The sequence below is a fragment of the Acomys minous genome (assembly GCF_964271855.1).
Source record: "Acomys minous genome assembly, chromosome: 6".
NCBI lineage: Eukaryota > Metazoa > Chordata > Mammalia > Rodentia > Muridae > Acomys > Acomys minous.
The window spans coordinates 127,876,837-127,904,425 of NC_140487.1; the positions used below are offsets into that span (position 1 = coordinate 127,876,837).

General features: G+C 55.5%; 1 protein-coding gene across 10 annotated transcripts in view; it reads right to left on the bottom strand.

Annotated features, from left to right (window-relative positions):
• PRDM16 (PR/SET domain 16) overlaps positions 1-27,589 on the bottom strand; it is a 327,469-nt gene that overhangs the window by 12,450 nt on the left and 287,430 nt on the right. For 6 of the 10 annotated variants that reach the window (XM_084784692.1, XM_084784688.1, XM_084784686.1 and 3 more), the window contains 9 exons: positions 25,974-26,076; positions 18,853-19,066; positions 16,932-17,079; positions 16,207-16,360; positions 12,298-13,720; positions 9,777-9,864; positions 6,813-6,982; positions 6,198-6,275; positions 345-514 (listed from right to left, as the gene is read on the bottom strand). In XM_084784692.1, coding sequence (XP_084640818.1) covers positions 345-514; positions 6,198-6,275; positions 6,813-6,982; positions 9,777-9,864; positions 12,298-13,720; positions 16,207-16,360; positions 16,932-17,079; positions 18,853-19,066; positions 25,974-26,076 — 2,548 coding nt within the window. The remainder of the gene's footprint in view (positions 1-344; positions 515-6,197; positions 6,276-6,812; positions 6,983-9,776; positions 9,865-12,297; positions 13,721-16,206; positions 16,361-16,931; positions 17,080-18,852; positions 19,067-25,973; positions 26,077-27,589) is intronic. The other 4 variants (XM_084784691.1, XM_084784690.1, XM_084784689.1 and 1 more) reach the window with 1 other exon arrangement.

The window sequence follows — 27,589 nt, forward strand, 5'->3', positions numbered from 1 at the left end:
CCACCCCACCCCACCCATCTGGTGCCCCACCCCACCCCACCCCACCCACCTGGTGCCCCACCCAGACCCACCCCACCCACCTTGTGTCCCACCCCCACTCCACCCCACCCCACCCATCTGGTGCCCCACCCCACCCCACCCCACCCCACCCACCTGGCGCCCCACCCACCCCACCCCTACCCACTTGGCACTCCACCCCCACTCCACCTCACCCCACCCACCTGGTGCCCCACCCCCACCCCACCCGGGGCCCCACCCACCCCACCCCTACCCACCTGGTGCCCCACCCCCACTCCACCTCACCCCACCCACCTGGTGCCCCACCCCCACCCCACTCCACCCACCTGGTGCGCCTTCATGCTCGTGTTTCTTCAGGTGCCTGTCCAGGTTGGTCTGCTGCCCGAAGCAACGGTTGCACAGGTGGCACTTGAACGGCTTCTCTTTGTTGTGGATGTTCCTCACGTGCCGCTGGAGGTTGGAGGAGATGCTGAAGGACCGGTCGCAATACTTGCACCTGGAAAACAGGTGCACCTTCCTCAGAGATCAAGTGTGGTGGGAGAGGGCAAGACCCACCTCCACAGGGGCTGTATCCACTGTGGAGTCCCTGGGGCCACCTGGCTGCCTGGTTGGAGAGTTCAGACGTGTCCCTAGAGACATCCAGGCCCTACACTAGAGGACGGAGTAAGATGCCGAGATACACAATGTGAGCTGACATTTCCTAGTTTGCCGCAAGAGGGCAGCCTTGAGCCATGGAAAGAGGGAGAAAGCTAGCCCTGAAGGTTGGTAGGGGGCTTCCTCCTGGCTTGGTGGTTTTGACGCTGAGGCCAGCTAGTAGTCACGTTGAGCCCTGCAAGGTACCGCCAGCTCCTGCGTGTTTGGTCACTGTCATGCCCCCACGAGGTTGATCAAACACTTGGGAAATCAGGAAAAAAAAATGCCAGCGCCCAGCATACATTGGTGCAGTTAGAAAGCTGTGGGCGGTGAGAGATGTCTGCTGTGCGGATGCCCCCCAGGTGTGGCGTAACATCATAGAACAGAGGCCTGCTCTCCCCCAGTTTTATAACAGGGCCAAGCGATGCCCACGATAAAGGAGGGGCCTTCTGAGCTCTGCAGCACAGGTGAAATGCCTGGAAAAGGAGCAAGCTCTGCCTTGTGGGAGTCTGAGCGTGTGGTGGCTGCGGCTGCCCCGAAGGCCTTGCACACACAGGCGGACCCTGCCTTGCACACACAGGTGGACCCTGCCTTGCACACACAGGCAGACCCTGCCGCAGGGGTTCCCGAGTCCGTATTTATTTTTACTGCATATATGTGCGTGCGTGCAGTGTGTGTGCGTGTGTGTGTGTGTGTGTGTGTGTGTGTGTGTGTGTGTGTGTGTGTACAAGTGCATGCGCGTGCTCAGGTAGATGAGCAATACACAAGATGTCTGGCGCAGGTGCCGTGACATAGGCTGCCTTCCCTTCTGGAGCCAGAGGTTGTGATCTCAGCCTCAGTGATGGCAAAGATGGGGGCTTTTCTTCACCCACAGGGGTGTGTGACTGTTCTAAATGTGGCAGCTCTGCATTCCTGTGGGCCCTTACCCCTCTGCGCTTCAGGGCTGGTGGCCTGCTCTGGAGTAGCACACTGGTCACGAGCCTTTGTCATGTGGTCGAGGACGTGACTGAGGACACCAGGCCAGGAGGGGCTGTGTCAAAGCAGCTTTTATGGCACTGTGCTGTCCAGTACAGGAGGCGCCGGGCCCCGAGACTGACCCTGGAGGTCAACATGGGCCCCTGCCCAGGGTGCCTGGTGACCCTGACCATGGTCTTCTACAGTGTGTGTCTGTCCCTGCAGAATCCAGGGCCCTCAGGGGTTACAGTTAGTAACTTGGGCAGGCCCCAGCTCACTTGGGGATGCAGGGCTGGATGCTCAGAGCCTGCAAGTCCTCTGGCCCATGGATACCTGATAAAACCAAGGAAGTTAAGGGCCCTAGAGAGTGGGGAGCTGCTCTGAGAGGCGCCCTCCCTCTGACCCAGGCTCTTCTTCAGGCTTGGCACCACAACTCCCAACCTTGAGCTCGGGTGCTGCCCTTCATGGCTCCCTTCCTCAGTTCCTGCAGCCTCCACCAGCCTTGTCTGAGCCCCTGGCGCCTTTTATCCTTTTAGTTGTCTCACCAGACTTTTTAGGACAGGGCTGGGCCTCTACTCTATCTTAGGTAGTGGCCTCAAGGGCACCCAGGCATCCTTGGTCATTGCCTCCCTTCCCACAGCCTCAGAAGCAGCCCTAGAATCTGCCCCAAGGCATCACTATTGGTTTTCCTAGCTTTAGCGACAGCTGACTTCAACCCGGGTGTGCTCTGCCGCCCCCTACGGATGCAGCACCCCAGAGGTGCTCTCTGCTCCTCTCACCTGCTCCCCACACACCCTGAAACACAAACAGCTGGGCTGAGCCAGGCCCAGGTCTTCTGCTCAGGAAGGGAAAACTTGGTTGGCCGATCTGCAGTGTAAATCCAAGGCTAAGATGTGACTGAGCTCACACAACCAGCGTGAGTGTTCTCTGCAGATGCCAGAGGTCAGCTAGACAGTCCGGGCCTGAAGCTCATTCATACATTTTTTTGTTTTTGTTTTTGTTTTGGCTTCTCTTCAGGAAACGCAGAGACTCTTTAATAGCACCCCTACCCCCCCTACCCCCCACCCCCGCCAACCCCTGCACACTCTGGCCCAGACTCCTAAGCCTGGGAATGCTGGGACGAGGTGAGGTGGGAGGGAATTCGGAAAGGTGGGGGAGAGGTCACAGGGACACAGCTCTTGGGTGCAGAGTTCGGAGGGCCAGGACGGGCTGCAGTATCCCGTCTGCTTGCAGGACGCTGCACTGTAGCCTCTCCGTATTCTAATCTAAATAAATGGTCCAGGCAGAGACGTCCACTTGGAATTTAGGGGAGCAGAGAGCCCAGGGCTGCGAGGGCGCAGAGTTCGCCCAGCAGCTGGGCCCTGCACTGTGAGTAAGCTGACAGGCGGCTGGGGAAATTTACAGCTGTGGCGCATAAAGCAACACACCATTGTGCTGAGAGAAAGAGAGGGCACAGGCGGCTGGCAGAGAGCTCTGGGAGGACCTTGCTGTGACCATGCCTGTGGCAGTCCCAGGAACGTGAGGGAAGCACAAGGCAGGAGAGAGTGAAGTCAGGCGGCTCCCCCCTCCCCCCTCACCCCTGCCCCTCAGCAGCAGCTCCTTCCTGGGGACACAGGAGGGCTACCAACAGCCAGCACTGCTTTACCCTTTTAAAAGTGAGGATGGATAAGGGAAAAGAAAGAGGATTTAAAACGTTTTAAGAATGAAAATAAACAAGGAAGCGGACTTTCAGGAGCCACCTGTAGCCCCCACCAGACACCAAGTCGGCTTTTTAAATGCAGGACACTGAACAGGAGCTGGGGAGAAAATGACAGCAACAGAGCTACACGTCGGGAGGTGTGCCCCCCCCTTCCCCCCCCCCCCCCCCCCCCGCAAGCAGGAGTCACAGACCTGGCCAGGAGTTCCAGGAAGGCCAGCATCCCTGTGTGATTCAGGGTATGCCCAACAGCCCCGAAAACCTCTCCTTCAAAGTTGGAAAGAGGAATACTAGGATCCAGCCCTTTCATTCTCAATTCTTAATTTTTCCATGTAAAAAATGTAACTGAAATTTTATCTCTGTGTGAGTGCCTATGTGTATACATGTTCATGTGCATGTCTAGTGTGTGCATGTAGGTATGTATGCACATATGTGCACATCTGGGTGGTGGTCAGAGGTTGACACTGGGTGTCTTTTTTTTCCCCCCGAGACAAGGTTTCTCCGTGTAGCCTTGGCTCTCCTGGACTCACTTTGTAGACCAGGCTGACCTCGAACTTACAGCGATCCTCCTGCCTTTGCCTCCTGAGTGCTGGGATTAAAGGCGTGCGCCACCACGCCCAGCTGACTCTGGGTGTCTTTTATTATTGCTTTCTTCTACCTTATTTTTGAGGGTCTCTCATTGGGCCCGGAGCACACCTGATTTGGCTAGCCTGACTGGCCGGAAGATTCTAGGGCCCCTCCTGCCTCTGCCCACTTGGCACTGAGAGTACAGCGGCGTACTGCCGTGCTTTTCTGTGGGTGCCTGGGGCCTGGCTGCGGCTTCTCACGCTTGCAAGGCCAGCTTCCCCAGTCACAGCTGATCAGACCTTTCTACCTCTGTAACCTAAGTTCCGTAAAACCTGTACGTTGGAGTTTTAGGACGTAACAGTGTTGTCAGATGTTGTTCTTCAACTCCAGGCAAAGATTTCACAGCCCAGGGGAAGCTGAGTGCCAAGGACTGTACCCTGGCTGGAATGTGTGGGAAAGCTACCCCTGGGAAAAGCAGAGGCCACCCTTGTCAGAACACAGAGACACGTGTGAAACCAGCTTCCTGACCACTCCAGGCAACCCTCTTCATCTTTTTATTTATTTTTTAATTTTTGGAGGGTCCCAGCCTCTGCAGAGTGCACACACCCACATGTGCACACAAATATGCATACACGGTGACCATGTGCATGTGTGCTGACATCATACCTAGCATGAGGGGGGTCAAGCATCCTTGCCAGGCCTATGCCCTTTGCAGTGGACTTCTAGGATGGGCCATGCCCTCTCCAGTTCCTACTTAAACCCTTTCCAGCTATAAAACAAAGACCAAGGTCCTCAGCAGTATCAAGGGGGCACACTGCACGCTTTAAACCCCCCGGCGAAGGCCTGCCTCCAGCCAGATAAAGTCAGGATTTGCAACACAAACTTGCAAAGCAATTATTGTTACCAAAGTCGAAACTCTAAGAGAGCAAAAGAAATCAATGATAATTAAATTCTTCTATAAACACGGCCCCTACCCTCTGGGGGCTCTTAGCACGACACGCTGTCCAGGAGTCGGCTCTCATTACAGAAAAAACACAGGGCTCGTTTTCTGGGCGAGGACCAGACCAAATAAATCTTTCTGTTGCTTGCCTTTGTTAACTTGTAAGCCACTATTTTCAGAAAGTAGACAAGGGGTTGGGGGGGGGGGCGGCGGCTGCGTGTCAGGGAGGGGCTGGAGGCATGGGACACAGAACTAGAGAGAGCTGTCCTTCACTCTGCCAGCACAGAGATGGGCCCATGGCCACCAGGGATGAGCTGTATACACTGGGGAGAGGGGGGGTCACAACACACACATACCCACATGGGACCCCTGCCGCAGGGAAGGGCACACAGATGCGTCCCCAGACGTCCCTCATCATGTGGCCCCTTCCTGGTGACGCAAGCTCCGCACGGGCACAGCATAGGAGTCTAGCGCCATCGCTCTAAAACCAAGCCAGACTTTCTTTCCCAAAGCCTCAGCTAGCCAGACACACCCCAGAATGTGTTGCTAAACTAGTCCTGGCAGAGCAGCGGCCATTTCCCTGTTCGTCTCATGGTGACAATCGGCCCAAGGAGGAGCTCTGTTTAAAAAGGCCTCCCTCCCTGACTGGGAGCATGGGGCAAGGAAAAAAAAAAAAGTCATGCTCAGTCATTCTTGTGCAAAGACAAAGGGTCAAGGGCTAAGAGGACAGGGACTTGGGGCCAGGAGAGTAGGCAAGAGTGGACGTCAGTCCCAACCCTTGGAGGATCTCAGGGTGCGTCTAAGGTGCGGGCTGTTCACTTCTGAGGCAGGGACACCAAGGTCTGCTGGGAGGCCGCTCCGCATCACTCAGTGACACAACCCAAGATGCTGTGTGGGTGAGAGTCTACTTTAGCAACAAATGCCTAGCTTCACACTCGGGGCATCAAGGGTACCCCGCATTCGTTACGAGCTCATACTTGGGGAGGGAGTGGTCACCATGAGGATGGATGGGGGCGGGCTGGCCAAGGTTCCCCCAGAGACCTGTGGAGACTCCATCTTCAAGCCACACCCCTCCCTGGTTTTGATTGCCTGCCCTGGTTGACACTTCAGCTGCAGAAGGAGACATGTCCTCTTCTGGGAACATGGAAGAAGCTGTCATCCTTTCGCTGGGTACTTCCTGCCTGGTCCTTACACTAGAGCCGGAAGGTGGCAGGTCAGGAGATAGAGGCAGAGAGTGTCAGAACCAGACCTCTGCCTCCTGTTCACTGTGGTGGCCACAGCCCCATGGGTGCATCTGACCGTTGGTGCTTGCTCGAGAGAAGGGAAACTCAGGGTACGTGGAAGCAAGCAGGGAAAATCCTTCTGTTACTAACACTATGCGGCTCCTACCTGTACGGCTGTTCCCCGGTGTGTGTCCTCAGATGTCTTGTGAGATTTGCAGATCTGGGGAAGATCTTGCCACAGTACCTGGGGCAGAGGGAAGAGAGGTGGGAGAGACATTAGCGCGGTCCACACTGCCCCTTTCCAGATTTCTCTTCATCCAGAGCCCAGCTCAGAGGCCCAGGGCGTAGGACCTGTCATGCCAGGATCACTCCCTCAGTCTGGGGGCCACAGTGGCTACGATGAGCAAGAAAGCCTGGGGGTACACCCTCACACATGCCAGGCCCTGGGCTCACCGTCCTTCCCCGTGCTCTGGCTAAATGCTGAGCTGTTCTCCTTTGGCAATGCTGGGCTCGGACGGCACAGCACAGAAGATGGTTTTAGAAGCCTGGCCCCACATGACTCATGTGCAGAACATGATGTCAAGGAGACAGGGGTCACTCGCCTCACTGAGCCTCGCCAGCAACTCTGGGCTTTTCTAGAAGCAGGTTCACAGCCGCGTGTGTGCGTGTGCATGTGCGTGTGTGTGTGTGTGTGTGTGCATGTGCGTGTGCATGTGTGTGTGTGCGTGCATGTGTGTGTGGCCCCTCCCCATCCGCACCCAAGGGGCTCGCGGATCCTCACCTGCATGTGTATCTCTCCTTGCCCTTCCGGAGGATGGGATCCGAGAGCGTTGGGGGTGGGGACCGGAAGTTGAATGGATGGTGAGGCAGGGGCTGCAGGGAGCTGCCTGAGTCGGCCTTCATGGCTGCAAAGCTCTCCAGCTTCTCTGTCATGGTTTCTATGGCTGACATCTGTGGGCACGGAGAGGGCAGAGATCAATGACTCGGCACAGCTGCCATGTGTCTGCAGAGAGTGTGCGCACCCGGGGTCCTTGTGTCTAATCATATCTGACTTTCGGGCAGGTGCTGGAGCCAGCGCCGTAGCTTACTCTGCCCCATCCTTCTCAGAACTGGAACTGTAGTCCAGGGCTGTCTGGAGCGGCCCTTTCCAGCTAGAAGGCAGAATCTGATTAAAACTCCAGGCTATGCGGGCTCCATTGAGGCTTTGTCAACAGGGACACTGACCATGAAGCTGCACCTCTCCCACCTGTCCCACGGACACCAAGGGAGGCCGAGGCAAGGGCCAAGAGCGTGGAGGAGAGAAAGGAACTCGTGGGACATTTTCCTGGTCCTGTTATGAGGTGTGAGAAGGTGCCCTGCTGGGCCCCGTCCTCAGGGGGTGCTCTCCATGCCTCTGCTCTGGACGGTAGCTTTGGTCTGGCAGACCGCAGAGATGGCGGTGGGGAGGGTAGGCAAAGGAAGACTTGAGAGAAAAGCTTCAGCCTCTCCAAGTGCTGTGAGTGTTGGGGAGAAACTAGGCCTCGATGAGGCCCCCACCGCCCTCACCAACGGAGCATGGGTGACAAGGTGTGACTCGAGGTTCCTCGCTCATGGCCAGCTGCCTCTGGGGAGTGTTTGTTGCTTAGTGCTGCCCTTCCACCCTCACCCCCACCCTGCACAAGGCACTTGCTCACCGATGTCAGAATCTGGGACCAGCTGCTCATGGGTGAACAAAGGCAGCATGTCACATGACTGACTGACTGACTGACCCTTCTGCATGGCTCCAGCCACTCAGCCAACTGGCACCTTGTTGAAATGCCCTGACCATCTTTATGGATTGTTCGCTGGGCACTGACAACAGGGAACAGAGGGCTTTGTGCTACTGCCCCTTAGAAGCCTCATAACACAGTGGGTAGGGAGGGACATGTGGCATCTGGGGAAACACCAATAGGGACAAAAACCCATAGAAAGTGGCTGATGAGTAGACACTATGCCCAGCCACGATGGCGAGGCCTCCCCTTGGCCGCTGGGCCACTGGGCAGCTCTGCACAGGCTGCAGAGATTCGGGCTTTGCCCTGTTGAGATGGGACCAACACGTGACCCTAATTGGAACACACCATGTCCACTCTTTGCAGCCCATGCTCAGAGGCCACGGGCAGAGGGAAACCGTCTTGGTCACTAGGCTGCCACCCACCCAGGGGGTGATGCCGAGGTCCCTGGCACAGAGATAAGTGCCCACCTCCCTGCAGGTCTTAATGGTTGCCTATGAACATGGAGACTCCCTAAGGCTCCCAGGCTTGGTAAGGGCCTGCTTTTGGGCAGGGCCACTCTGTCTGCACCCTGTAAAGGCTCAGGCCCAGAAGGACTTCGTTTGAATGGGGCTGGGTACCAGAGGGTGCAGGCTATTTAGTGTCCCTTCGTAGCAGCGATGCCTGTTTTACAGAAACTTTCTTCCCATGGTTACCGGGCTCTTTCTGAGTGACAGACAGCCTAGCCTCGGGCCGTCTCATTGGTGACCATAAGTCATGTCCTCTCAGCCTCTTCATCCTGGCTCTGTGCCACAAGGGCAGGCAGAGGAGGTAGGCCCATGGGAGCAGTGGGCAGAAGGGACAATGGGCAGCTGGCCCCCCACAGGCCTCTCTTCCTCAGGCCGGGTGGGTCCTGCCTGCCTGGCCTGCTCTGCCCCATCAGACGTTCCCGTGAGCTCCTAGCACAAACACAAACACCGGATGCGCCTGGCTGGCTTGTCGACTCTTTCCAGCCGGCCCTGGGAAAATTGGGGGAAGCTATTAACCAAACTCCGAGGCCCAGTGGAACAATGGAAGGCTCTAAGTTTAGCTGTGAACTCAGCCAGGGCGCAGGTTTCACAGACCGGGGCTTACCCAAGGCGGGAAGCTCAGGGAAGAACAAAGCCCTACACGGGGGTTTTGGCCTGAAGATTCTCGGTGGTAAAGGCCTAAGGACTATGGCCTGCAGCTCATAGAAGGGGGCCAGACCTCGTGCCACAGGCACAGGGTTACAGGACATTTGGAGGACTTTGCCTTGGGCTGTGCCTTTCCCAGGAAGCACGTGACCTAAGGGCACAGACTGGGACATTAGTGGGCTAGAGGGACCTATACTCCACGTGTAGGCTGCTAAGTTTCCAGGGTTCCCCCCTCTGTGTCCTGAAGAAGGCTCCTTCCTGCTTTGCCTCTCTTCTGCCTCTTTCCACAAAGACCAGTCCTCTCTCTGGTCCTTTCACTGAAGCACGCTGAGGTGTCACCCACCTGGGGACCATTAGCCCCTGTGTCTGTTTCCTTGTGCCCAAGTCTGCTTCTCTAGACACCTGCCCTGTTGTATGGCCTTGCTTAGGGCCTGACCCCGCCTCCCCACCCCAGGCATGGGGATCCCTCGGGCAAGAGGCCCCTAGACAGACTCAGGGGTTTCTTGTTTTTTTTTTTTTTTTTTTTTTTTTTTTTTCTTTTTTTGGTTTTTCGAGACAGGGTTTCTCTGTGTAGCCTTGGCTGTCCTGGACTCCCTTTGTAGACTAGGCTGGCCTTGAACTCACAGCAATCCACCTGCCTCTGCCTCCCAAGTGCTAGGAATAAAGGCGTGCGCCACCACCGCCTGGCCCACAAGGGTTTCTTTATGAGAAGCTCCCCTTCTCTGCGCCCTCCAGCTCCACAGCGCCCCGTGGGGATCTCAGAAAGTCCCCTCTGTGTCCCAGAGCCTGCTCAGGTGGGGGTCTGCACGTACACCCATCTCAGATGCCCACTGCGGTTGTTACCTGGGGGTGGAACAGTAGTGGGGACGGCCGCAGGTATTTCTCTTTCAGGACTCCCACAGGGTCTGTCACCTTCCGCTTTTCTACCCTGCTGGACAGCAACACAGAGGGTTACATACCCCACGGAGTCCCTTGTTCCTCAGCGGCATGCCTGTGCCGGATTCACTGTGAGGCCGCTGAGGAGGTGGGCATCCGGGACAGTGGGGGCAAGGCCTACCTGCCCGCTTGCCCAGAACCCCCAGTTTTCCAACTGGCCCACTACTCACTCAGCAGTTCCTTAGCACACTTACCCCATCTCCCCTCAAACAGTTAGCATCTCCTGTGCATATTGAAACATTTTTGTGCTAGAGTCTAGAATGTTCTCCGAAGGCTCCATGTGCACCAGCCTCCTACCCACTGGCTCGCATATCTGTGTGGTGGGGCCACCCTCAGGGTCTCCAGCATACCCACAAGTTACACTGCATCACTCCAGGGGCTTGCAGCCTATACCCCAAATACCCTTGTCCCTGCTGGTCACAATGTGAGTGATAAACAGACATCTGTCTACCCTGGGGAAGTTACCAGAGACTCACTATAGCTTTGGGTTCCCAGGACCCGAGTCCTGTTCCAGGGACAGTGAGGAAGTCAAAAAGTGGGGTGGCTGTAGGCAGGGCTTTGGGTAGGGCTGGAAATGAATCCCAAGGCACTTGGCTCTTGGCAGGACTTGTCAGCCTGGGTCTTCACTCAGGTCACCAGGCCTGCTTGCTACAGGGAGCAGTCTCTCGTGGCAAGAATTCAGCCTTTCAATCATCTTGGGATGGTGACACTGGCAGAGAACAGGGCCCAAGTAGCCAGAGGAGGGCATTGATGATTTACAGGAGACGCATGGCAAGCAGCTATGGATCTTTTTGGAGCCTACATTGTGGCAGCCCGGGACCCTCCTAAGGTCTGCCCCAGTCCCCTGCGCTCTCACCCGGCAGTGATTCTGAAACACTTATGTGTCCACCTTGGCTGGACCCACTCTGCAGAGCATCCACTCTGAGGTGCTTTGCTGCCGTTTCTTTTGAGTGCATCCATCTCTAGAGGCGTGTGCAGCCAGCCCTCCAGCGGCTTACAGGGAAGGCAGCGGGCAGAAGGCAAGGCCAGGAGGAGGCGGCTTAGGTAGAGTCTGAACGTTAGGCTCTATTTGTCTCTAAGTACCTGCTATGCTCTGTACCAACCCATGGGTGTGGCTTGTGCCTCTTGCTTCCTGTCTCAGCGGAGCACTGGCCAGTATTCCCTCCTGTCTGCCCCCTCTGGGGCCTCAGCCCTTCCTCATGTAAGCTGTAAGGAGGCACATTTTCCAAGAAACACCTGATGGATATCTTTCTTGTTTCCTGGGATTATGAAGCCAGAATCCGCCAGAAAACAGAAGCATGGTCTGGGTGGGGAAGGCGCAGCCCGGGGCCTGAGTGAGTACCTGTGGGTGGAGGTGGCCATGCCCTCTGGGTGGCAGCTGCCTAGTCTGCCTCTCACAATGTTATCTCCTGAGATCCTCCCCGCCTGCTTGCCTCTTTCAGAACTGTGGGCCCATCCCTGTCCAAGGAGACAGCAGGCACACAGGCCTGTTCCCTGAGCATCTCTTGATGCGTGCGGGGTGTGCCTGACAGAGCACACTGACAGAGTAGGGTCAACATCAAATGCACAACCCTCCACTTAGGATTACCCACTTCTAATTCCCTGTGACTTCCTCAGTTGACAAAGTAGAACGGCCCCAAACATGGAGCCTGACCCGGCTTCCCAAGCCCGCTGCCTCTTTGGGAGGCTCAACGCTTTTCTATAAGTCACAGACTAAAGTGAAACTTGTCCTTCAATGGGCCCATTATCAGGGAGGCAAGGATTGCACCCCACTGGGACCAGCAACTCTCCTGATTTTCTCTGGGCTACTGAGGCCGCGCCCCCCGCCCCTGCCCCCCCCCCCCCCCCGCCCGTGTGGCTCTAGGGTTGGGTGGAGTGACAGGGCAGCCTCAGAAGAGCAGAGCTGCAGGGGCTGGAACAAGAAGAGTAGGGTGCACTGACCTTGGTGGGAGGCAGAGATTTGTTCCAGAAAAGACAACTGATGGGGAAGGAGGCTCCAGAGGGGTCTAACAGAGAGGCTCAAAGCAGACTGGAAGATGCCAGAGCTGCCTGGCCTAGGCTTGATTTGTAGACCACGCTGGCCTCAAACTCACAGACACACGCCTGCCTCTGCCTCCCAAAGTGCTGGGATTAAAGGCGCGCGCCACCACACCCGGCTCAATGCCAGAGTTGTAATCAGTGCAAAGGAACCACACAGGTCCTGAAGGTGGGAATCCTGCCCTTCCTAGCAAGGGTCCACTTGAGGGGGGCATGGATCCCCGTGGGCTGAGGCACCTCCCTTCCCTGATGCCAACAAATGTGCATAGAATAACAGCCTTGAGTTAGCAGGTTGAGAGAGAAAGAGAGAACCAGAGCCCTTGCCCAGCTCCACGGGCGCGTGCGCCCCCGGGGTGGGGGGAGTGAGAGTGAGGGCAGGCCATGTTAATACCTGTAGATGGGGTCCATGAAGAACGGCGAGGGCTTGGCGTAGTGCAGGGAGGGCTGCTGGGGCAGCTGTGCCGGGCACACCTTAGGCAGCCCCTCCAAGGCCCCCGGCTTCCGGTCCCCATAGATGTGATTCTTCCTGGGTTCGCGGCTGCCCCCGTTCTGGCTCGCCCGGGCCCTGCTGCCGATGCTCAGGTCCAGCGGCTGTTCCTCGCCGCTGGACGAGGGGGCCAGGGGAAGCTTGGGCGCGAGCAGGGCAGGTTTGGCCTCTTTTGGTTTGGTCGTGAGGTCGAAGGGGCACTCTGCGCTGGGGCCACCCACCTTGAGGGCATCCCTGGGTGACTTTGGCTCGGCCTTGACCAGCAAGTTGTGGGCGAGGGCTCGGTCCGTGAAGGGGTAGAGGGAGTGGGGGAAGTTGGGCAAGAACTGGAAAGGGAACACGGAGTGGTAGGGCAGGGAGCCCAGCTTCTTCTCCTGCATGCTCATGAAGCCGGGGCCGAAGTACTTCTCAGCGATGGACGCGATGGCCTTGATGGAGTCGCCGGCAGCTCCCGAGGCCGTCAGCAGCTGTTCCTCGGGTGGCGGGAAAAACGAGTGCTGTGAGTAGAAGGCTGGCACCTCGGCTGCCACGCTGTTCATGGCTCCAGGGGGCACGGATCCGCCCCCAAACTCAGGTTTGCTCTCTGCTGCCTTGCCTTTGTCCTTACTCTTGTCTCGGTCACTGTCCACATCACTGTCCAGGTCTGAGCCCGAGCCCGTGGTGGTCTCCAGGTCTGTCCCCGTCGTGGTGTTGATATCCTCGAAGTCACTGCCGTCGGACATGTCGGGGCTCCTGGTCTTGACTTTCTCCACGTATGTGTCTTCCAAGCGGCCGTCGAATTTCTCCTCCGGCCCCGCGGCTGACGTGGCGCCCTGGCCGCTGTTGCTGACCGCAGACACGAGGGGCAGGGCTGGGTTTCCCAGCGGGCTGGGGAGCTTGGCGTCCTGCGCGTGGTTCAGGGGGCTCTTAAGCAGTGGCGTGGGAGGTAGCAGAGGTGGCCGTGGGTACAAGGACGGAGGGAAGATGCCGGGGAAGCCTGGCGTGAGTGTGGGGAAGGCCGGAGGGGCGGCTGAGAAGGGCAGGCTCCCAGGGTGAGGTCTGGAGGGGAAGTATTCGTTGAAGCCTAGACCGCCATGGTTGAGGGTAGGGGAGGGTTTCGTCTTGTCCATCACAGGGCTGGCGGTTAAGGGCAGGCCCGGGGTGAAGATGCTGCCTGGCGTGTAATGGTTCTTGCCCTCGCAGAAGCGCCGGTGCTTGTTGAGGGAGGAGGTAGTGCTAAACATTTGCCCGCAGTCCTTGCACTTGATCTGGGTCCGGCAGTCGGCGTGCATCCGCTTGTGCCGGCACAGGTTGGAGAACTGCGTGTATGACTTGTGGCAGACCTCACCTAGAAAAACACCCACAGGAGGCAAGCACAGAGGAAGGCAGAGTGAGGTCACCAGGAACGCCAGGTACAGAGGAAGGCCCGGGGCGGGGTGGTGTGCAGGTGTCCCACACCATGAAGCCAGCCTCCAGGGACCAGCCTGGACTTCCCTGGGGTCCCGGCCGGGGCGGGGCGTGGTGCCTCCGCCTTCTGTGCTGAGAAGTACAGCATCCTTACTGGTTGCTGATTCTTGCCCTGGAGTATGGCTAATGCCTACACTAAGCTCCTTGGAAGCCACTGGGAGGCTGTCTGTGGTCCGGGCGGGGTAAGGGCAGAGCAAGGACACACAACACCAGAGTCTCACTGGTGGCTAGGAGGTGGCTACCTCAGAGTGTCCACAAGACTCGCCTCAAGGTGGTAACCTCGGCGACGGCTATTTCCACAAGGTGAAGAAAGGAGGAGGCATACCTGTGTATGTTGCGCATTCCTCCACACTGGCCTATCTTTCTCTCTCTCTTCCCACTCACACACACACACACACACACACACACACACACACACACACACACACACATACACACGCGCGTGTGCATGGTGACTCTCCTACAGGACAGTTTGCTTTCTGCGGAATGGTGGAAACAGTGACTGTAGCCTGTCTCCTGCTCTCCTGCCCTCAGCAAATCCCAATCTGCCACTCTGTCTGTGGCGTCTTTTCTCTGAGACTAATCACACGCTTTAATCACGATGCCTATTTATATTAGCTGCCCTGCCCTCCTGGCCATCATGGTGGGGCATTTTCTGGCTGAAAGGAGACAAATTTTGCTTCATTTAATTAAATCTTACCTTTTTTGGGGTGCTGTTCTGGGAGACGGCACCATATTTAGGTGGCCTATAAATAACCCTCCCCTACTCCTGGTCACCCCTCCCCCCCCGCCCCGACCGTAAGTCAGACCCTGAGTCGGGTTAGTGAGGGAGACTAGACACCCCTGAGACCCCGGAGGTACCCCAGATATCACCTGCTGGTGTCATCATAAGCAACTATTCCATTTAGAGAGGCTTCTGGGACAGAGGGACCCTTGGTCTCCACCTATGCTCATCCTGGAGAAGGGGGCTCTGTGGTATGAGGGTTACAGAGACACCTGGTCAGGTCCCAGGTCCTAGGTGTTGAGACTGGCTGCCAGCCAGCTCAGAGCCATCCAAAGAAGGTGGCTGCTTCAGGAATGGACAGGAAGTCCTGGCTGCCGTGTTGTTCCGAGTGTGAGGAGCAAAGCACGATGGATTTACCAGAACAGGAAGGGACCTAGGCAGGAGCACACATCACACACACACACACACACACACACACATACACACATACACACACCACACATGCACACATACCACACACCACACACACACACATACACACACCACATGTACACATGCACACACACACACCACACACACATACACATACACACATACCACACATACTACACACACACCACACACATACACACACCACATACACACATCCACACACACACATGCACATACACCACACACACATACACACCACACACACACACACCTACACACATGCACACACACATATACACATACACACATACCACACACATGCACACACCACACACATACCACACATACTACACACACCACACACATCCACACACCACATCCACACACACACATACACCACACACATACACACACACCACACATACACACACACACACCACACCACACACACACGGGGGCAGGGGGAGATGCTGTCTCAGGCTCTGCTCAGGGAGGTGAGCATCTGGGGGTGTCCAGACATTGGTTGTACACCCAGGTATCATTTGGGAGGTAGACACAGGCTTGCTTATATGTATCTATTTTCCACGTCACTGGACTCCCCTTCACTGGATTGTAGTTTCCCTTCTAAGCTGCCTACACCCCTCAGGCACACTCCGTGGCCTGTGAGATGCACACGGCGATACCCCTCGCCTTTCAAACATGTCTCACACAGGTGTGCGACGCCAACTGCCTGGCGCGATCATAGGCACCCCTGTCCACTTCTAGGGCTTTCCTTTTAGTTGGCTACCCTTGGTCAAGGCAAGGTTGCAGAGATGGGCCAGACCATAGACAAAGGGCGAATCACGGATGCCGGGAGATCTTTAGGAGGCCTGATGCTCAGAACATGTCAGCGGGGACGGGCATACTCAGAGGTCCAGCTTGGGGCTCAACTAGGAGGACACAGGGAGGAACAGCAACTGTCCCCATCTGCAGAAATCTCCATCATTAGAACGTCCTCTTACTTACTACCTTCCTACAGATGCTGCCAGGAAACTCAGAGCTGTGGGGTGTGGGAAGGGGAGGGAGGCATGTCTGTAAACTCAGAGGAGGCTAGCCAACCAGGGTCCGGCATGGTGCCACATGCCCTGTGCCCAACTAAGACCAACTATGAACACTCCTGGATGGATGAGGGTCCTCAGCAGGGGCCGGAGGGGCCGAGCTGGGCAACTCACATATGAATGGCTTCACTGTGCTGTGGATGTGCTTGTGTTGTTTGAGGCCGGAGGACGTGGCAAAGGTCTTGCCGCAGTCAGGGCAGGCATGGGCCCGGGCACCGACGTGTTGTGAGCGGATGTGACGCTGGAGGTTGCTGGGGTCCGTGAACACCTGCGGGAGGGAGATAGGATCCATTGGTGCATGTCCTTCTTGAACTCCACCATTGCCTAGCGGTATGAAGGCTCTGCCCCCTGTTGTCCCCCCCCCCCCCCCCCGCCTGCCCTGAGCTGGGTGGGAGAGGTTTTCCTGTAGCAATGATTGCTAGAGGGCCTTAGCAGGATGCTGAACCTCTCCTGGCCTCAGTTTCCCTATTAGTGACCCTGAGGTGTTTTCTAGAGCACTACCCGGTGTGGTCTTGGGTCTGGGGGCTTCACCCCTGTAGTCCTCAGCATCGCACATTGGCAGCGGGCACAGGGCTGCCCTGGAGAAGACTCAGCTCTGGGCTTGACTTCCCTTCAGGGCTGTCTGGTGATCTTTGAGACTTCCTGCCCTTCCCAGTAATGAGGAGGGACGCTAAATGACCCTGGCGCATCTAATCCACCCCGGGGGGGGGGGGCATCTCTCAGGAGCTCCACAGTAGGGTGGGAGAAGAGTGTACGAGCGAGTGAGCACATGCTCTACACGGGGGTGGGGGTGGGGGTGGGTAGGGGGTTGGGGGGCTTGGGGGGCAGGAGCCTGGTACCTTGACACAGTTTTCACATTCGAAGCGCTTGCCACTGTCGTGGGACATCTGGTGACGGATGAGGTTGGACTTCCAGTTGAAGGCCTTGGGACACTGGTCGCACTTGTACTCACGCTCCTCCGTGTGGACAATCATATGTTGCTCCAAGCTGTGTACAGAGGATGGGGGGGTCACTCTAGGGTCCCTTTGTCTGGAAGAGGGGGTGCCCTACCCCATCAGGCCACAGGAGGATGGGAGTGCATGTTGGCAGCGGGTTCATACTCTTCCTCTTTCTTGGGAATGAGCTCAGAGACAGTCTTCCCATGTCAGAGGAGGAAGCCGGTGCCTCGGGCACCTTCGCTCAAGGCTGCCCACTCCCCAGCCAGCCAGGAGCACAGTGGGACCCTAGACACTTGTCAGATGACCCAACATTAGGGCTGAGCTTGGGTCTGACGCTGTGGCACACAACTCTAATTCCAACATCCAGGAGGCTGAGGCAGGAGAACTTCGAGCTTGAGGCCAGCCTGTACCACACATCGTAAAAAAAAAAAAAAAAAAAAAAAATAGAGCTAAGCCCGGGCCCAGGAGACTGGGGTTTGGGCTATCAACACTGTTTTAAGTTCCACAGTATGACAGAGGCCATGATTTAAGTCAGCCCCTCTGAGAGGCTTGCTGGCTGACCAAATACAGTGGTGGGCAGTGCTGGAGAGGTTCTTGACTGAGCTGTGTTACAGTGGTGAGAACAGCTGCTCTGAGGGGCCTGCTCCTCTTGGCTGCACTAGCAACTCCTAATCCCCTCCTCCCCCGGGGGACTCTGCCTCTCCTGTCCCCAGGATGACCGTTAATCTTCATGAGCAAAGCAGTAATATATCACGGCCCGTTAATTACGGGGCCCAGCCATCCGTTTAGAGCAGAAACGCCTGCTCCTCGAGCTCCCAGAGATTGTATCTTTTCCCTGTTGTTAATTGTGATTTATGTGTTTATGTAAAGAAAACACGGACCCTCCTCAGCCAGTTCTCAGCGCGCTCAGGCGGGATTTGCCCACACGCTAGCTTTCCTTCATCTGTTCATTCAGGGCAGAGCGTCCACCGCCCCCCCCCCCCCCCCGCGGGGGAGTCTGTGATAGGATTGGTGGTAAATCCCCACCCGTTAGCGGCTTGACGGGTTCTGCCCTGACTTTGTAAGGCTGTCCCGAGCAAACTCTTCAATGCCAGGGCACTTAGCCTGGGAAAGTTCCCAGCCTCCTCCACTCCTCAGAGCACTGGGCCAGAGGTCCGGCTCTCCTACCCACAGACCGGGGATCATATAGGTCCTCAAGTGCCTGGAGCCCTCACCGCTGCCAGGCCTTAGGACAGAGAAGGGCAGGCTGGGCCTGCTCAGCTGCCTGTGTGTGGTTGCCCCGCAGCTGAGCGCACGCAAGGCTCCCTTTGCCTCTCGAGTCCCTTCCAGGCAGCTAGCAATGAGGGCCCCGGAGGATCATTTCCTGGGTCCACTGAGAAGGGCTGTGGATGTCCAGAGCGCCAAGCCAGGCTGCTGTCCATCCCCTCCACAGTGGCTGCTGTCCTGTGGCCCTGTGACTCCCAGATTGGGGGCCTTATTTCAAAAGTAGCACTCGAGCCAAATGGTGGCAAGACCCATGCTGGCCTGTGCCCTTCCTGTCTTCCGGGTTGTCTCCACAGCCCTGACTATGTAAGTCAGCAGTGCCAGTGGCCTGCACACCAGGTCCTGTGCTCTTCCTGCTGGGGGCCAGGCCCTTTGTGGTAAGAACCAGAAAATATCTGGCGTTTCCAGCCATGTGCACGCACTCCGTTCCCACAGCAGGGAGGTGGCGCACAGGGAGCCCTTGGCCTCCTAGCCTTAAAGCCCGGGCCTGACAGGAAGATGGGCTGGAGATGAAGGGGGCTGCCAAGTAGAGAGGGTGGGAGGAAGGGCAGGGCGGCACCTGTACTTGTTGGGGAACAGCCTCTCGCAATCCTTGCACTCATGTGCTTGGCCATCGCTGCCCCCGCCGCCGAGGCCCTCTGGCTTGAGTTCCTCTCCGAGGCCCTCGTAGAGCTGGGCCCCCGCAGAGCTGCACCTGTACTTCTTGTGGCGCCTTAGGTCCAGCTTGCACGGGAAGAGCTCATCGCACGCGTCACAGCGGAACGTGGGCTCCTCTGCAAGACCGGGGGTGGGGGGGGAGGGCAAAGAGGTGGGCAAGAGAGCCAGACGTCCACCCCTGGATGATAGGGGGACCCCAGAGATGCAGCCCCCCCACTGTGTCCCCAGGTTTTCCACCCACCCCGGCTGCTCCTGCCCGGCTTTCTTCCAGCTCTCCTGGCTGCCTAGGGGTGCAGAGGTCACACTGGGGGACCCCCATCTCCGCACTGTGGAAACACTGAGCAGTGTCAGGCTCCTCCCTGTATCCCTAGAGGCCACTGTGGAGTCAAGGAGGCCCTGCCTCAGAGCGGAGAAAGAAGGAAGCCAGGCCAAGTGCTTTGTTTATGAATTAGGAGAGGGGGAAAAAAAAAAAAAGAAAAGAAGGCAGAACTCCATCGCATATAATAAATTATTGTCGTCAAGGTCAAACAAATTAAAGAGGGGCAGCTATTATTAAGTTTATGAGGCGGCATCCCGAGCTCAGTGCCAAGCCAAACAATTAGCCTGGAGCTGTAAGCAGGGCGGGGTCTCTGTGCCCCGCCCCACCTTCCTGCCGCTGCAGGCCCTTCAGCTTTCACCCAGGCCTGGAGAGAGAACACCTGCTCTTCGATCCTGCACAAAGAGGGCTTATGTGCACGCGTGGGCACAAGCACGAGTGTGTGTGTTCTGTGTACACTCCTTAGTTACATGCGGATGTGTGTGCTCATGTAATGGTGTGTGTGTGTGTGGCCTAGGCGTCTGCACCCAGACTGTGGCGAGTGGGCACGTGCACATGTGCACCTACTCGTGAGTGTGGGGGCATGTTTACATATATAACTACGTATGATGTGTCAGCATATTTCCATATTTGATCATGCAGTGTTTATGTATGTCTGCATAAAAAAATTGAGCATGTACGCATTCATGAAGGTCTTCATGCAACTTTGTATGTTCCATACCCCTGAAGACATGAATAATTACGTGTTAAGTGTTTCTGTGTACATGTGTGTTATTGGCTATGCAGTTGTGCGTATGTGTACATGTTTGCATGTATGCAAATGGGCGTGTGTTACGGGTTTGCTCCCACATGCTAATGTGTGCATCTGTGTTTATGAATGCTTGTATGTGGGGGGGGGTGAGGTACGCTTGCACCTGTGTGCATGTGCGAATGTCTGTGGATGCACACGGTCGTGAGGAGTGGCCTGGCCTCTGGCAGGGATGCAGGTTAGGGCGGGGGCAGTGCTGCTCCTGTTTCCATGTCCCACCATAACCTCGGACTGTCTCAGACTCCACAGGGCATGCTTAGCTTCTCTGTGTCCTGAACAGCATGGAGTCTGAGGAGAGAGCCTCCCCTGCTGCCCTGAGTGGAAGCGTAGAGGTGACACTGAAGTACCTGTCTGGGTTGTACCTGGCACTCCTAACGGTGGGTACCCAATCCAAGGTGAGGCTCTGCAGGCCTGGGCATGAGATACACTGCTGAGCCTGTGCAGTGACACCCAGCGTGACACCAGTGCGCTCAGCTGGTCATGTCTGGGGTTCCAGAGAATGGACGTGTGTGTGTGTGTGTGTGTGTGTGTGTGTGTGTGTGTGTGTGTGTGTGTTCAGGGATGACTGGGCAGGCAGTGATTCTGATCCAGATAATCCGGAGAACCCTGGCCCCACTGGTTTGCCTTAGCCGCACAGCGAGCCTCTGTCAGGCAAAGATGAGGGGCTGAGGGCCCTGTGAGTCAGTGCAATTCCTTCCCACATGGAGGCCTGCTGTGCTGTGCTAGGGGAGTGAGGGCTGTATTCTTGCCTTGGCTTGGGGATCTCTACCCCTAACATCCCCAGAGAAGGTCCCAGCTCCTCCTGAGGTGCCAGAGTGGGACCACATGACTCACAGGATAGGGCGGGGAGGAGGTAGGCACAGGCGAGTCACACACAGAGTAACCGCCTTCCATGTCTACAGAGGGAGTGAAATACAACTCAAGCAGAGGCTCTCCTCAGAGCAGTGGGCTGTGAATACTGTGAACAGGAATGCCCGTTCACATTAGCAAGTTCGGCAAAGCCAAGGCTCGCTGGGCACTCTGTGGAGGGGCTGAGACCCTCTGCCCAAGGCGATGCCCTGATGGCCTGTGTCCCTGCTTTATCACGGGTGCGCTGTGGCTGGCCCTTTCCACTATTTGGGTGTGAGATGTGGGGCAGTCGGGGCCCTGGCTTCCTACAGAGGGGTTATGAGGCCGACATCCAGACCCCATGAGAGTTTAAAGGCGTTCACGTGACCCTTCACGCCAACCCTGGTCTTCAGAGTCAGGGCCCCACCAGGAAGGATCCTGTGTCTGGGCACACTAGGCACGTGCTATCACAGAACACATGGCAGCTCTGCAGAGCTGGAAAAGGGACATGACAATTGTAGGAAGGCAGGACCGAGAAGTTCTCGCTTCTACCGGTCTTTTCTAGACTCAGCGAAGAAAAATCACGGTTATTCCAAGAGGAGCATAACATCGCTGGCTGTACTGCTGGCTGGCTAAGGCTTCACGTTCTAACTTGGTTGGAATTTGGCCTTAAAATTATCTTTTTTTTTTTTTTTTGGTTTTTGAGACAGGGATTCTTTGTGTAGCCTTGGCTGTTCTGGACTTGCATTGTAGTCCAGGCTGGCCTCGAACTCACATTGATCCACCTGCCTCTGCCTCCTGAGTGCTGGGATTAAAGGCATGCACCACCGCTGCCCAGAAAATTGTCTTACTTTTAAATAAACTTTGAAAAGTTGTTTGTGGACAGGGTCTCATTATGTACCCCTGACTGGCCTAGAATTCTCTATGTAAACCAGGCTGGCCTTGAACTCACAAAGCCCCACATGGTGAGTGTGAGGATTAAAGTCATGTGCCACCATATCAGGCCTTGAGCTTAAAACCTTAAACATAGGGGATTTAATAAGAAAATCCAGCTCGACTCTCACTCAAGTAGTCACCCCGGAAGGGATGGCAGTGTCACCCTCCTCCTCGGCCCCATGCCTTCCGACTCCGTAGCCGGACAGGGCCAGGGCATGCATGCCTAAGCCTAGTCTGTCTGGCGAGTCGGGCAGGAGAGTCTCTTCTGTCCTTCCAGACAGGGAGAGCCGGCCTTGGGCACACACCTGGAACTTGCTGCATGGCCTTTTCTTTTTTTCCCAGCACACAGAATTCCATTTAAGGAACTGCAGAAAGGGCAGCTTATACTGATGTCTATTACAGCACACCCCCCCCGCCCTGCCCCCCCCAGCCCGTGCCTTTCCTGTGCACACTGTACAATGGCCACATCTTGGAGAAGGGAAGTGGGTCCTCAGGAGGCTTTCTAAATGAAGAGAGGGGTTTGGATGCAAACAAAAGAGCAAGTGCTTCTCAGGAAAAACAAGCCTTCCTCCTCCATCCAATAATCAAAACACAGTAAGGTCACGTGACTAGGGAGCGGCCTGCGCTGTCCTTCTGGTCACCTGCGAGGGATGGGTGCAGGGCTCCTGCGCCCTTGTCCATGATTAGGCAAACCAGGGCTTCCACGCCAACCTCACCACCACGGCCCCACCCAGGCCTCCAGATTCCCCCACAAAAGCACAACTGGGAGAGAAACGCTTTTCTAACTGTGGTGGGGGTCCTGGGCTGGGGGAGATTAACCTTCTGCCCAAATTATACCACACCAGCACCTGCCTGTCAACCCTGCGCCTTGCCTGTCTAGCCCAAGTTCCATCAGCAGCGTTCGAGGCTGAACAGAGACGTAACAGAGAGCAAAGCCATGCCTAATGGCTTTGAGACCGAGGGGTTCACAATTACGAGGCAGCACCCGCATCCTAATCTGCAACTCCAGTTCAAAAGCGCTCAAGAGCCTGCTCCAAATCCCTGTGGCGATAAGGGGCTGGCTGCATTTAGCCAGGGCTGGGATAAAAGATTTTTTTTTTATGATAATTATCTTAGTGAGGGACACGCTTGCATTCTCTTTCTGTGCGATTCGGAGTTTTAACAAGGGTGTGTGCTGTGGGTAGCTGTTGGGGTGGCAAAAGAGTGATCTTGACAGCAGACGTTAGAAAAGTCAAATATTTGATGTCAGGACTATTATGTGTGGAAAGTAATTAGCTCACAAATGTTTGATCAGTTATTAGGGAAATGCAGAGTGGGTTATTTAATGTTGCGAGTGGGAGGTGTGTGTGTGTGTGTGTGTGTGTGTGTGTGTGTGTGTGTGTGTGTGTAGGGGGACAAGAATCAAGGCTTTTAAGAAAACCTTTTGGAAGGAAGACATTTCACTGTGCAAGTGTGACTGCACAGCTGCGGACTCTCCCCTGGGCTCAGATCTATCTGTTGTGGCTCTCAGGGCTGGCCCAGACTCACAGGGCCTTTCAACAATCATCTTAAGGAAAGTGAAGCCTCCCTCTTGCTGAACAAGTCTTGGCAATTTATTTCTGTTTTCTCGGCGACCCAATTAAATCCAAAATTTAGAGGAGTAGACAGAGAGGATCTGGCTGGTGAAATGGTCCTTCTACCCCAATTTCTTGTCTAGAAACTTAGAGATATACATTGCTACAGGGAAAAACAAAACTAAACCAATTAAAAACCAAAACAAAACGGAGGCACTCTGGTCATGGCAGGCTTGTAGGGTCAACAGATAAACTGAGGCTGAGTTCTACAGGTGTGGCTGCAGGGCCTTCCTGAATCCAGTGAGTGTCCAGCAACCTGGTCTTTTTTGGTTTGTTTGTTTTGTTTTGTTTTCTGAGACAGGGTTTCTCTATGTTATCTTGGCCGTCCTGGACTTGCTTGGTAGACCAGGCTGGCCTCGAACTCACAGCAATCTGCCATGTGTTGGGATTAAAGGCGTGCGCCACCACACCCAGCTCAGCTCCCCCGACCCCCGCCACCCCGGTCTTCATTGAGGAATCCTTGTGTCTAAGGCACTGGCCTTATGGAGAAAGGAATGGGGTTTATTCTAGGTTCTAGAAGTATCTAGGAGACAATATTTTTCTGTTTCCTGGCAGCTCATCCTAAAAAAAAAAAAAGGAAGATACGCACGAGGGCTGGGAAGATAACTCAGTAACTGTGCCAACAAGACACTAATCCCAGAGCTGGCCATCCAGCCCTGCCTAACCACTACAAGCTCCAAGCTAGCAAGAGACCTTATCTTAAAAACAAGGTAGGCAGCATCAGATGAATGACAGCCAAGGGTGACCTCTGACCTCTGTGTGCACACCCACACACATGTACCTCCCCTGCACACACAGGAACAACCCCCCTCCCCCAGAAATGACAACGGAGGGCCAGCAGACCCACCTTTCACTACCAACATTGATCTCTTGAAAGTGGCTGTGCCAGGGCCCCAACTAGACAGACACAGACTCGGGGAGTGTAAGTCCATGCCTTGGAACACTCAGAGTGTGTGACACTGGTTTTCTCTCTAGCATCATCTCAGAGGTGCCTAGGTTTACACTGTCGGGCAGGAGAGCCTGCTGGACACACCCTAACGGATGGGTAGCCAACTTGCATCCTACTGTGGGGTCCATTTTAGCTCTCAGCTTGGTCCTGACCTGATAAAATCTCCCCTGTGTCTCTCTAGAACCTTTAATTATTAGTGGGCCTCACTTTTAGAGACAGCCTGGTTACTTTCTCCTCTTATATAGACCAGAATCGCTTCCAAGCACCAAGCTAGACTGGGGTCTATAGAAAGCTTGTAATAAGAGTACACTTGAAGGCCAGCCTGGTCTACAAAGCGAGCCCAGGACAGCCAAGGCTACACAGAGAAACCCTGTCTCAAAATCACCCCCCAAAAGTACACTTGAAAGCTAGGTATGGTTGCACACCCCTTTAATCCCAGCAGTGTAAAAGCAGGTGGATCATTGTGAGTTTGAGGCCAGCCTGGTCTACAAAGCAAGCCCAGGATAAGCAGGGCTATTACATACAGAAACCTGGTCTGGGGCGGGGGGGAATACACTTGAAACATCATGCGGAGGCTGAGGAGATGGCTCAGTGGGTAAAGGGCCTGCCTCACAAGTGTGAGGACTGGAGTTTGGAGCCCCAGGTCCCACAAAAAACCCAGGTAAATGTGGCAACCTGCTTGCAACCCCCAGTGCCCAGGATGTCGAGATAGTGGTCCCCTGCTAAGCTAGCTAGCTAGACTATCCAAACTGGTGAGCTTGTTTCCAACATCAACCATATGCCTCTATATGCCTGAGCACAAATGTGTACACATACCTGCACACATATGTGGACACATGCATATACACACACACATGCATATACACACAATGATTAGTTTTCTGGGTCACTGACACTATATAAATATAATTAAGAATAATACCAATTTGCCTACGTTGCCTCAAGTGGCTCTTAAATTCAGGATGTGCTCGAGGCCCCAAGGAAAGGGAGTGGTCTCAGTCTCAGGGCTGAGGGGCTGAGGGGCTCATTGGTTGGCTTTTCTTTTGGTAACTTGATAGAGTTACCAAATACAAGAGTCACCTGGGAAGAGGGAACCTGGATTGATAGCATGCCTCCACTTAATTGTCCCATAGGCAAAGCCTATGGAGAACTTTCCTAATTAATGATTGATTTGCAAAGGCCGGTAGTCTGGGCCGTACAAGAAAGCAGGCTGAAGCCGGGCGGTGGTGGCGCTCGCCTTTCATCCCAGCACTCGGGAGACAGAGGCAGGTGGATCCCTGTGAGTCTGAGGCCAGCCTGGTCTACAATGCAAGTCCAGGACAGCCAAGGCTACACACCCTAACCCTAACCCTAACCCTAACCTTGACTCTGTCTCGGAAAAAAAAAAAAAAAAAAAAGGCCATGGCCTTTATTGCAGCAATGGGCACCTGTGGAGAACACTTGGGGTCTGCAGAAATTCAGCCAGGGCACCAGCTGTCAGTACCTGCTCCCAGCAGGCAGCGTGCAGGGGTGGAGCCCACGCTGTTCTCCCAGGTGGGTGGGGATTCAGGGTCACGGCTCAGGAGGGTCTTACCATCCAGGCTGGGCGCCATGACACCCAGGGCGTAGGCGCCTTCCTTCACGTGCACCAGCAGCTCCTCTCCAGGCTCAATGTCCTTGATGACTTGGTAGTAGATCTAGGAGAGAGAGATTAGGACTGACGCGGCCGCCACCGTCGAGGGGCTGGCCTGAGGTGGCCACTTGACCTGGGTTGGGCCCCCTGGAACTGGAGCTGAAAGCTGCCAGGTGGGGGCTGGGAACCTCGAGGACCTGTGGGTTATGACACTTTGGGGGGGTCAAATGATCCTTTTATAAGGGTTACACATTCCTATATCCTGCAAATCAGATACTTACAGTACAATTTGTAACGGTAGCAAAATCACAGTTACGGAAGTAGCAAAGAAAATCATTTTACGGTTGTGTGTGTGTGTGTGTGTGTGTGTGTGTGTGTGTGTGTGTGTGTGTGTGTGTCCCCACAACACGAAGAACTGTATCAAAGGGTCGCAGCCTCAGGAAGGTTGAGAACCTCTGCTCTCAAATAGCAAGTACTCCTAACTGCTGAGCTGTCTCCTCAGCCCTCCCCTCCCCCCGAACTGTTTATTTTTAAATTAAAACAAATTTTATTATGTTTATTTTTGTGTATATTAGGGGGCAAAGTGTGGAGCTCACAGGACAACTTATGAAAATGTCTTCCTCGCACCACGCATGCGGGTCTCAGGGAGTCAACTCAGGCCCTGAGGCTCGGCTGTGCCTGCTGAGCCATCACTCGCACCGGCCTCATCCGGCTGCTAACCGCAGGGAAGGAGGTCCTCTTCAGAACTTATGAAGAAAGGCAAGGAAACGAGCCCATTTTATATTGTTTCATTCCGCTCTGCTGAAAAGGACAGGAGGTACTCAGTGTCAAGACCCCGACCAGGAGTCTCCTAGGAGACAGATTCCAGTGACTTCCCATTGGGTACGCTCCAGTGTACTCTCAAATCTCCTTTGCCAACGTGAGCACGAGGCACCCGGTGGCTCAGAGTTCTGGTTGCTTATGAAGGCTCTTTCTAGCTGGGCACAGGCTGTGTGGGTGAGGGCACGGCCAGGCTGTGACTTACACCAGTGTGTGGCAGCTGTGAGTCTAGCAGGCCAAGAATGCGACAGAGAAAATGCCTGTCAGGGGCTGCATTCAGCAGGTGACATTTGGAGACGTGTGTGTGTGTGTGTGTGTGTGTGTGTGTGTGTGTGTGTGTGTGTGTGTGTCCATCCCTGTTTCTCCAAGGCTGAAGCCACGCCTAGTTTGCTGGCTGAGATGAGGACTGCTCTGTTGGGAGGCTAAGTCAGGTCTAGGCGATTTGTCAGGGGGTGGGGGTGGGCTGTTTTCCTTGGCTTTACCTAGACTCTGCCTCAAAGATACCAGAGGCCCAAGCCCTTGTGTGGAGCCTGGGCCTCCTAGGAGCACAGCTGGCTCAGGGAAGCACCTGTTTTATTTGCACTGTCAAGAGTTGTGGCATCATTCCTCCCTCACAGTAACTCAGCTGCCTCCTGTTCTGATGTTAGGACTGGCTGGGGTGGGAGAAATGCCCCAGAGACACCTACTGCTCTGGGGAGGCCTGGTAGCGGCCCATCCAGCTGCCCTAGGCCAGCCTCCTGCATTACTGGAGGGATCCA